The 11,919-nt window shown below is 35.4% G+C and overlaps 1 protein-coding gene across 4 annotated transcripts in view; it reads right to left on the bottom strand.

Moving 5' to 3' along the window:
- Nucleotides 1–473: 473 nt before the first annotated feature.
- The window catches only part of LOC118740376 (tudor and KH domain-containing protein homolog), a 59,691-nt gene continuing 48,245 nt past the window's right edge, over nt 474–11,919 (bottom strand). For all 4 annotated transcript variants that reach the window (XM_036471877.1, XM_036471878.1, XM_036471880.1 and 1 more), the window contains 6 exons: nt 3,217–3,570; nt 2,862–3,144; nt 2,132–2,685; nt 1,961–2,067; nt 1,603–1,731; nt 474–1,545 (listed from right to left, as the gene is read on the bottom strand). In XM_036471877.1, the coding sequence (XP_036327770.1) occupies nt 1,127–1,545; nt 1,603–1,731; nt 1,961–2,067; nt 2,132–2,685; nt 2,862–3,144; nt 3,217–3,530 (1,806 nt within the window). In that variant the 5' untranslated portion in view covers nt 3,531–3,570 and the 3' untranslated portion in view covers nt 474–1,126. The remainder of the gene's footprint in view (nt 1,546–1,602; nt 1,732–1,960; nt 2,068–2,131; nt 2,686–2,861; nt 3,145–3,216; nt 3,571–11,919) is intronic.

The following is an 11,919-nucleotide window of genomic DNA, read 5'->3' as shown; positions in this document are numbered from 1 at the left end:
GTCAGCTGATTTCTTCCTTCTATAGATGGTTGCCACTTCGTCAGTTTTGTAGATGGTAAAAAAGTTATAATGTCCTATTCAAAATACGTTTAAAATATTTGAAATTTACTATTGAATAAGGTTCTTTGTTGAAAACTAAGTAGTTTATATTTAGCTACGATCTATTATAGCACGAAAAATTGTAGTTGAAAAGGTAAGTTTATGAAAAGGCATTGATGAGTGGCAACACTGTAGTAAGCAACACTGAGGGCTCCAGTAATCGACAAAATTCTGCGTATACAGACTGCGTTTAAGTATACGTTCTGCGTTCTTGACTAATTTCAGCTTTAACTCATGAATTCATCCCATAACTCGAGTCTAGCGCCGCTGTTGAGTTGAATCGATCGTTAAAAGGCCTTTCGCACCAGGCGATTTTGCGTTCAACTCACGCAGGGTTGCACGAAAAAAAAATTTAATGGCTAAAAATAACAAAATAGCCCTGCGTGAGTTGAACGCAAAAGTTGAACGCAAAATCGCCTCGTGCGAAGCAGTGGTTGGTGGTGTGGGTGTGAGTTTCGTTTGTTTATGTGATGAATTAACAAGTTTATCCGCTAGTGAAAGACAAGAACTCACATATTTTCTTAGTATCTGCATTCAACTAGTTTCAACTCAACAGCGGCGCTAGACTCGAGTTTATTCATGAGTTGATTCTTGCAGCCCTTTTAATACATATGTACATAAATTATTTTGCATACATTTTTGAAAATCGTTTTCAGGTTTATATACTAAAACAACTTCAATTTTTTCGCGAAAGCCTGTAATTTTAGATACAATTTTGTTATCAATTTGATTACAATGTTTTTTCCAATGAATTAAGTAAATTCGTTAAACTAAAGTCATTTAAGAAAAAAATAAAATATTATATGCAAACATACATAGAAGTAAAATTTTTATCAGGATATTTTAAACAATCTTTTATAAATACGCAACTAAATGTCGATAATAAACATGCGTCAAAGGACATGTTTTGGTTAAAAGACGTATCATTTAAATATTTACAAGAATACCCACTAAAGAACTAAACATAAAACAAGGTGATACACTATTATGTAGGTAGTAACATGAGAAGGAATCCTTAAATTTGCCCTTATCGATTTAAATTTCCATTGATATGGCGATTCCCATTTCCTGACGTTTTCGTAGATGTTTCATCGAAATTATCGTTAAAGAGCTCGGAAGCGGTAAGTTTGGCTAGATTAGATGCCGTTTCTGTTGCCATTGATGCAATACGCGCATCGCCAGCGCCATTTAAATGCAAATTATTGTTGATTCTCAAGTGATCCAACTGCTCCTCGAGAAGGGAATCCTCCGCTGCTCTTAAATTCCCATTACTAATCGACAAGTTCTCGTTACGACGTAGAGATTGAGGCGAGTTTAAATTGGTTTGATCAAATGCCAATGATTCCGGGCCAACAGCATAGTAAGGGGAACGCGGTCGCGGAATGTCATCAGCAGGCAAAGCAAAACCATGCGAAATTAACATGTGGCCAATATTGACTTCTACTCCTGGAAATATGATAACAATTATATATGTCTAAACAGCAAGAGTATTTTAATTTGTACCTTCAGTCAAGTCGAAAAGTTCAACACCGGGTATAGGTGAACTCTCGCGAGCTGGGGCAGTATCGACTATGGCCTTTTGACGCTCTTTGTATGTAACAGCGCGGGAAATTAATTTTTTCCAGTTCGCAACTGCAGGAAAATAAACATTAATTTGCTTATAATCATATCTCAAATATACTTCATTTTCCTTTTACACGATTTTGTCTCATACTCGAAATTTTACTATATACATATGTACATTTTTTTTATCGAACAAGTTAGGAGATTCGGAAAAAAATTATTTTCGCACGTGTTTTTTTAATTCCCCGACTAACCATGTAAAAAGGGAATAAGGTAAGTGTATACACCTTATACTTGCCTTGGGTAAGTTCCTCAAACTTTTGAATTGATTGTGTTTCCCAAGTGTCTGGATCATTCAATATTGTAGACTTAACTCCGGCTAAAAAGCATTCCACTGCTTGAAATCTATTGTGTTTGAAATATGTAATTTTAAAGGTAATACTACATGAATTGTGTGAATTTAATATACCTTAAAGTCAGAAAATCTGTACGCAGCTCAAATACTTCGTGAGGGGATACATATTCACTGTCACCGTAATCAACGAAATACAGGTCCAATACTACTTCGTTTGGGTTGTATTGATTTGGCAAAATGCCAACAATTTCTGCACGATACCACTTCCCATCGTATTTAAATATGGCTGCTACTATTTGCCCTAGATACGGTTCTTGGATTTGATGGCGAGCCTTATTCTCTGGTTCACTATAATAGTCTGTCATTGATTGGACCATGTCATCCAGTTTCTTCGATTGTGGGCCAATTATTTGTACCCAGAACTTAGAAGGCGAAGCAATAGCAGAAACGTATACCTCCATAGGCTTTTCCTCGTCTCGAGCTGCGAGCATTTTTTCACGAGGCAGCAAATGGGAGCTCAATGATGTTTGTGAAGAATACATACTAGAATTTATGCTATTCGAAGGGGAGCGCCGAGGTTCCCGTCGGTGCTCAACTTCTTCAACGGCCCGACGAAGTTCTTCGTCCTCTTCAATTTTTTCCTCAAGCAATTTGCGGGCGATATTTACCTACAAAAAGTATGAAATTTTTTTAAAATTATGAATTATATGTTCATGTGAGGCTTGAAATTTTAAACTAAACTTTGCAAAACAAAAATTCAGTAAGAATGGAGTGCATATCTATTTTTACAGAACGGTGTTTTAAAGTCCCTACATATGTAATTACAAAAAACATTTTGTCTCACCTGTTGCTGGTTGCCGGTAATAAGAATGCGACGTCTGTCCTTAGCTCCGCCACTACGACCCCCGCCTGAATCCACAGCCACCTTAGCCAAGGAGATGCGGCATATTTCTTGCATTGCTTCGCCACATCGTCCCATAATTTTGCCACACACACTTTGCGGCACCCAGATTTCTTCCTTGATAATAGGCGCCCTTTCGATCTCTTTAAGCAGCAATGAACGCGCTTGTTTGACGCCATTTGCGTCACCAGTTATATCACAGATTTTGTACTTCTCATTTTTGTCTCTATAATTGAATAGACACATACATTCTTAGGTATAAATAAAGTAGAAAAATTTTTGTGTAAGAAGAACTCACTTCAAACGAATTTTGGTACGTGTCTGTTGTTCAATAGAGCTTAAATTAGCTCCGCCGCGACCTACACACAGCGGTATGTGCTCATTTGATATCTCAAAATTAATTTGTATCTCTTTTCCTTTTTGTTTTGGAGAGTTAGTTGGTGCCGGCTTTCCTCTTCTCTGTTTTACTCCTGGTTTCTGTTGTGCCACATCCTCGTCTTCGTCGCGAGTTTTAAAGTAAGCGTATAGCATAGCGCCACCCAAAGTGCATAGACCAAAGCCGAGGATTAATTTATATGTCGGCAAGTCGGCGAAAGCGTTATGCCGTAGCATATTTAAAATATAATTTTTTTATTTTTAATAATACAAAAAGCTAAAAAATAGTAAAAGAAAAATAGAAAAATGATAAAAATGTACAGCAAATTTGTTTTTAAGTGCACGAATATTTAAATAAGCTCGGGATAAATACACAAAAATTGGGCGAACGCTTTTTTATGTTAATATTCGCAATGTTTAACATGCTTAAATTTTTTATTAAAATATGGCTTATATTTTATTATTATTACACTAAAATTTGATGGGCTATGAAACTGCATACCTTAATTGTTTTAGAAATTCTTACTAAAATGTTTGCGATTTTGCTGAAACTTTGTAGATTTTTCGTAACTTCCGTACACGGTTTCATTATTGGATTTAAATGGGGTTTGCTAAATTATAATCCATATTTTAATACAAAAGGAACAAACAAATTTTAACGAATATTAACAAAAAAAGCCGTACGCTCAATTTTGTGTGTAACAGTACATTTTTTTTTTTTTAGTTTTTTGGGGTGCTACCCCCTGAAATGGTTGCATATAAGGAGAAAATATGTCTCATTTAATATTGACTCAATTGATAATGATGGCACATCGTGGTTTTGTGTGCGTGCTGTCATCTACTTACTCGTAAATGGGGCATTTCGCGTCAAGCGGACAGGGGAAAAAATTATAGTTTAAAAAACTAAAACTCGCTACGCAATTTTAGAATGGAAATTGCTGCATCTTTTAGGCGCATCATTTTACATAGTTACATCCCAAGCTAATTAAATGGAGGTAAAAAAGGGTGATGCTATAGAATTCCTTTATATTTTGGGTAATTGTACCTGTGTGAAATATGAAATTGTGTACATAGTTTTTTTTTTTATATGATGGTTACTTTTCGAGTTATGGACTTCCAAAGAATAGTAAAAATTAAAATTAGGTGTTTTGTAAAGTAATTTTTTGTATTGAAAAAAAAAATTCAAAAAATTTTTAAACTTCGCGATTTGGTGTAAAAATGTCTCGCTTTTTAAAATGCGAAATAGATTTAATAAAAAAAAACATTTTATACCACATCGGAAATGAAAATTTAAAAACAAAATTTGAGAAACTTCGACCAATTTTTTTTTTAATATATATATGGCCCTTATTATGAGTTCCATTCGATTTTCGATCTTCGCTGGCTTTCGAAGATTGAAAATGAAATTCGTATTATGAGCTATGCAAGCGTGTCGAAATTTTCGTTGAGTATCGAATTTTCTGTCGAACAGAATTTTGCTTTCGTTGGTGTAGCGAAGTGTTAGAAAATTGTGAAAAATGTATGATTTTGCATTTGTTTTCTTACTTTTTGGCGGGTAGACACTAACTTTAAAAAATGTTTATTAATTTTATGCAGTTCTAACGTCGTGCATACTAAACACAAAGGCTGGTTTTACTTATGAAAGAAAATCCCAAAGGCTGGTTTTACTTATGAAAGAGCTGTTTACAGTTTTAATATATTTTAAATAGATTTGGATCACAAAATTTCTTAAATATATAGTATGCCAAAATATATTCGAAAGACTACACTTAAACTCTCTCAAAATTTTTCTAAGCTCTCACCCTTCTGACGAATCGTTGAACCAGAACTCCGTTGTACTAATTTTTACCACGTTTTTATAAACTCGCTTTACTTTTTATTTCATTTTAATTTGCGCAAATTTACATAAATATGTATAAGCACACTATTTAGTTTGCTCGATTTGTAAACAAAGCTTCTGCGCGGTGAAAATATACTATTGTTAACAACCTAAACGCGCGAAATTCACAATAGCGCTATTTTTCATCGAATGAGCGCCATAATACCAAATGAAAATTCGTTCGATCAGCACTTTCGACCACAGTCGAAGATCGAATGCAACTCATAATAATAATATTTTTATTTATTTTTTTTTTTTAATATAGCCTCAGGTATAATTATAATACCCTAAAAGTTTTAGAGTATGATCTGAATTAGTTTGGCAGTACGTATGATGCTACATACGTGCAGTTTTAAAATTGGTTTGGCACCGGCCGCTTCACAATCTCCACTCAACTTCTGTCCAGTGACGTTTTTATAGGCAGTTTGTGTGATGCCCTGGACACTCTGAAACGACATGCTTATATTGCAGAAGAACAGTCGCTTTATTTTAAGAATCCTAGGGAAAATTTTGACGAAGGAGACGTCGTCGTACAGTGTGATTTTGCCGAAAATTATAGTTTTGTTGTCTCAAGATGCCGCCCAGGCTTTCCATTGGAACAACGACCAGGCAACACTCTTCACCTCGGTTTTTCGTTATAAAGATGTGTAGGGATGTTATTGTTGTTATTTATTTGTTTGGCAATGGTTCTACTTTGTACTTATTTCTACTTTGTACTTATTTTTAATTTAAAGAATATTAGAATGTTATGTTGTGATTTCTTTCAAGAAGAAAATTTGTGGTATTCCAAGACGAATTTATATAAGGTGGTGTTACTAGCTCAGCTGATTTTGTGTATGTGTTTCGCCGCACGGCTTCTGATATCAAATTGAAAAATTTTGTTTGAATTTCTACACACACTCTTACAGATTTTGAGAGTTCATGCCGCCAAAGCAAAAACAAAATACATGTAAATTTTTGTTTTGTACTCCTGCTATCACCTTATATTAATTCGCCTTGTGATATTCATTGTGAAATTTCATAAAGAACTTGTTGGTCATTAAAACAAAATATTTTTGATTATTAAAAATAAAATCATTAATTTATTTCACTTAAACACCTGGAATTGTGATTCTACATTTGGCGACCCTGCCCAAGTAATCTAGGGATCTTATTGTTGTTATTTATTTGTTTGGAGATACTTTGTCCTTATTTCAACTTTGTACTTATATTTAATTTAAAGAATATTAGAATGTTATGTTGTGATTTCTTTCAAGAAGAAAATTCAGAAGAAAGAAGATATTCAAGAAGAAAGAAGATATTCATTGCCAAATTTCATAAAGAGCTTTTTGGTCATTAAAATAAAATATTTATGATTATTAAAAGTAAAACTCTTAAATGCCTGCAATTGTGATTCGACAAGATGGAATTGAAATAAAACACAGCAGCATTGTAATGATCTCGGATGACTTAAAACATGATACGGCCACTTTTTACGCTTTCCAAAAAATTCTACACTAGCACCTTTTAGAAAAAGCAATAGCTGCATCCAAAATTATATATGTATATAACAGGCCAAATCCATCTCAAATCAGGCAGGCTGACAACTTCACATCGTAAATTTGATTGCCGATGAAATATGTTACTCTACAAGGAAAATGAGAGGATACGTATTTTTTCTTTTTTTTGGAAAAAACGATTTTTAATAAATATATGCACATATCAATTTTGAATTATAAAAATAAAAAAAAATAAAACGAAACAAAAATTGTGTTTTGATTCTTATAGGTGGCCCAGCTTTCATTGAAAATTCGTTTGAAATTTACAAAACTTAAAATTTACAAAATGGCGGCCAATTTTGTAAAAAGAATAAAAGTTAATTTTCTCGAAAAATGCACTCTTTTTTTCCTCAAAATTTTACAACAAATTTTTACCAATATTAGGAATTAATACAAATTTGAAGCGGGCTAAACTATTTTTGAAGTCAGGAGATTTTTTTCCAAAATTAAAAAAAAAACTTTATTTGGCAAATATGATAAATATTATATTAATCTTATTATATTATTACATATTTAAAAATAAATAGTTTGCCAATTATGTTCAGCTATTCTGGCCATGTTGCCGCTGTGGTGTGGTGCTAAGCAGTGCGCGCTTCCACTCCGCAGGGCCTGGGTTCAAGCCCTGGTGAAAGACACATCGCAAAAAAATTTTGAAAAAAGGTTTTTTCTTAACAGCGGTCGTCCCTCGGCAGGCAATGGCAAACCGCCGAGTGTATTTCTGCCATGAAAAACAACTTATCATAAAAATACAATCGCCGTTCGGAATCGGCGTAAAACTGTAGGTCCCTCCCCTTTGTGTGTTGAATTTGGTTAATGTCGGTATATTTGCCTCCGAAATTTATGTTCAGACGTTACTGAAAAAGGAAGTGATTTTGATATGACCATCAAAATCAGCCGATTCGCGCAAATTGTCATGCATGGAGAGCAAAATCTACAAAAATACTTTGAAGAGAAAATAATGAAGTTTACAAAATGTGATATAAAAGCAAACTAAAGGTTGGATTAACTTTAAAACAATTGTATATGTCAAAAAATTTATTTATTTAAAGCGATATTGTTGTATTTTATTAGAAGATATAGTGCTTAAAACCACTGCTATTTAGAGCTTTGTTTCAAGAAGTAAGAGGGGCAAATCAGATTTCTCAAATAAGTGTGAAAAGAAATATGAAATAAGAATATGCCTTTTTTGACACAAAAATTAGAGAATTCGAATTGCATGCATTTTTTGCGATCGGATTCCAAACCAAAACAGTTTTTCAGAGTATTCTGAATTGTAAAGAAATTTTAAAGAATTCGTAAAGATTTTTTTTGCCGAATTTTCTAAAATAAAATAAACTGTGCACACTTCTATTCTTTTACGAAATTTCGGAAGAAAATCGGTAAAGCAATGAAAACAATGCTGCTATGTGACGAATTTCTTGCAGAAGTATTTCAGGATTTTCTTTATTTTTCGTACAGATATTTCTTTACGAGTTCGTGTCAATGAATGACACTCCCTTAACTCCCTTACAAAAACTTTGTACACACACACGAACCCACACACAGTGCCTTGCTAAGAGAGCCGATTTTGTCAAGAGGGAGTGAGAAAGCTGTTTTTTGAGCAAACCTTTTATTACTGAATCATGGTGTCAACCACTTCATATAACTTTCTTTGAAGATTCGTAAAAAAAATCGTTACAGAAATGAGATTATCCTAAAGATTTCGTTCAGATTTGGGGAACTTTGGTTTGCAGGGTATATACACAAGTATGTATGTATATATGCATGTATGCATCAGAGATAGGCGCGGGATATCGGGACCACGGTACTGATTTCAAAATGACTGGGATGGGCTTTAGGGGACGCACAATTGAGCCTTGCGCTTTTTTTCCAAGCTCTTGACGACATCTTGGTATCGCCTGCAGACTACATGTGACAGACGTCCAACCTGGCAGTATTAACGGTCAGAACGCAATCTAAGGATACACATGGCAATAGGTACACAGAAACGACGACGCTTATCGTATGGGGGTGGGATACCATCGAAAACACGAAGGTGTGCAAGAGTAGCCTGACCACGCTTGGTTTGTATGGAATCGTAACTCGCACAGCTTTGTAGAAGATGCGTGAAGGACCACGGAAGTGATATGGACAACGATTCACATTGCAGCGTTTACGTAAGTAAAGATGGTGCCCCTCAACATATAAAAATAGATTTAACTTTGCAAAACTCATTTTTTATAAAGCCGATTTCAATACGAAAGCAGAGATACATTTCCACGCAACATCTCATGGAAAGGGACCACGCGATGGACTTGGAGGGAATCTCAAACGTTTAGCTACGCGTGCAAGCCTTCAGCTACCTAGAAGTATATTAATCGTTTCAGCTGTAGAGTTATACGACTGGGTATATATGTAAGTATGCAGTTTGGAGGATGGTTCCGTGCGCAGAAGTGGAAAACTTTTGACTGCCTTTCACCTGGGAGTGGCCAGAAGCGATTCTTGTGCGTACGGTTGAAATCGCAGCTCACAACGTCCGGATATCTATATCCACGTATCCTCTGGCAACCAAACACCCGTTTGGGAGCGAGCTAAAGTGAGAAGGCGTAAAACTTCGCGTGCGCTGGGTTTGGGTCCCGCCACGTTAAAACCCTGTCCAATGAAAGAGAACAAACAGCCTCGGATGAGACCCCCTGGTTTTGATGGCGACCACGGCAAACGTATAAAGGACTATGATTTAAGGGTATGCACCTGGAATATCCGGACCCTTAATGGGGAAGGTGCCTCGGCCCGGCTGATTGATGTCCTCGGGAAGACAAAGGCTGGCATCACCGCCATGCAATAAATGCGATGGAAGGGGCAAGGAAAAGTAAGCGTGAAGCCTTGCGACGTCTACTACAGTTGCCACGTAAAGGAGCTCAAATTCGGTGTTGGATTCGTGGTAGGAGAGAGACTCCGTCGCCGAGTACTGACGTTCACCCCGGTGGAAGAACGAGAGACCGAAATACGTGAGTGCGACGAGCTTGAGATGCTGGCAGACAGGAAGAACGCCAGAAAATTCTACCAGAGGGTTAGGCGACTTACGGAAGGTTCCAAGACCAGGGCGATCTCCTGTAAGAACAACAATGGCGACCTAGCGAAAGATGTCAAGAATGTACTTAAATTGTGGAGTGAACACTTTTACAACCTATTGAATGGTAGCAGCGCTGAAAGTAGTGAAGAAGACGAACCCGAGCCCCCATTCGATGATGAGGGAGTAGCTGTCCCACCGCCTGACTATGACGAGGTAAGAATAGCGATTACGCGGCTGAAAAACAACAAAGCTGCTGGAGCTGACGGCCTGCCAGCCGAGCTATTCAAGTACGGCGCACATAGGGACGAATCGACAATATAAGACGACAAAAATATTTACTCCATATGTATTTGACAGATTTCAATGAAATTTGGTAATTAGGGTTTTTCATCATCACTGATTTCGAATATTAAATTAAATTTCCAAAATTCACAATGGCGGATCCAATATGGGGGACGATTTCTTAAAAAATGTCTATATTGTTATGAAGCTTGGTGTCCAGGGATTTTCGTCGTCACTGATTTCGAAACTGATATTCAATTTTCAAAAATCAAAATGACGGATCCAATATGGCGAACGATCTCTTCATAAATTTATAAATTTTTATGAATCGTAGTATTTACTCCATATGTATTTGACAGATTTTAATGAAATTTGCTAATTAGGGATTTTCGTCGTCACTGAATTCGAATATTAAATAAAATTTCCAAAATTCAAAATGGCGGATCCAATATGGCGGACGATTTATTAAAAAATTTATAGATTGTTGTGAAGCTTGGTATCCAGCGCTTTTCGTCATCACTGATTTCGAAATTGATATTTAATTTAAAAAATCAAAATGGCGGATCCAATATGGCGGACGATATCCTCAAAAATGTATAGATTGTTATGAAGCTTGGTATCCAGAGATTTTCGCCGCCACTGATTTCGAAATTGATATTATATTTTCGATAATTCAAAATGGCGGATCAAATATGGCGTCCCGAACAATATGCGTTTTACTTTTAACGCAATGCATTACCGTTAGCACCATTTAAACCCATTTTGAATTTTGAAAATTTAATTTCAATGTCGTAATCAAAGATAACGAGGATCTCTGAATACCAGGCTTCATAACAAGCTATAATTAGAAAAAAAGTGGTCCGCCATATTGGATCCGCCATTTTGATTTTTGAAAATTTAATAACAATTTCGGAACTAGTGACGCCGAAAATCTCTGGATACCAAGCTTCATAACAATCTATACATTTTTTAAGATACCTTCCGCCATTTTGTTTCCGCCAATTTGAATTTTGAAAATTTGATATCATTTTCGAAATCATTGACAATGAAAACGCTTGGATACCAAATTTCGATGAAATCTGTCAAATACATATGGAGTAAACATTTTTGTCCTCCTATATTCTCGATTCGTCCCAATAAACGACTTAAGAAAAATATGCTCTATTTAATGAAGGGGAAAAGGGGGGAAGAGTTCGTGATATTTTTACATTGGCAATTTGTTGGATTTTCGAACTGTAGAAGAGAAATTGCTGTACTCGTTGGAACTTTTTTTATAACTTTAACTAACATAAAAATTTCAAAATTGTTTCAATAAAAAGGGCGATTTATAAAATAGGTATTATACCCATTTTACATTTATTAACAAAAATCGCAAAATAAAGTACATACCTCACGCCTCACTTTGCATTTTGTCAAAATCATTAGTTGTTAATAAGAATAAAATGACAAGCGAAACTATTTTATCATCGCTTCAAACAAAAAATTATTTAATTCGACGCAACGAAAACCCAACTTTGCGCTTCTGCTAAAGCTGCTGCGTTGCGTTACAAGTCAAAATTTGTGTGTTAGATTGTGGACTGGTGCACAGTATACAGCATGATAGAAAAAGGAAGGTAGTTCCATTGTCACTTTTTCGTCGCCATATTAACAACCTGACAATTAAGTAGATTGTGACATTTCGTGCTACCGTATCCAATATCTAAAATCCTCCAAATTTTGTTATTAATTTTTTGTTTATTTACAATCGAAATTTGAACAAGCAAAAGGTATTTTGTTGGGTACGGCTAGGTTATTTGTACATTAATTTTGGGTTATTGTGTGCAAACGTTTAACCCAAAGCAAAAAATTTTAACACACACGTGTGGTCAAACAATT

This window comes from Rhagoletis pomonella, unplaced genomic scaffold (genome assembly GCF_013731165.1).
Source record: "Rhagoletis pomonella isolate Grant_MI unplaced genomic scaffold, Rhpom_1.0 Rhpom_scaffold_00006, whole genome shotgun sequence".
NCBI lineage: Eukaryota > Metazoa > Arthropoda > Insecta > Diptera > Tephritidae > Rhagoletis > Rhagoletis pomonella.
The sequence above is the reverse complement of the archived record's forward strand: the minus strand, read 5'-3'. Positions and strand labels throughout refer to the sequence as shown.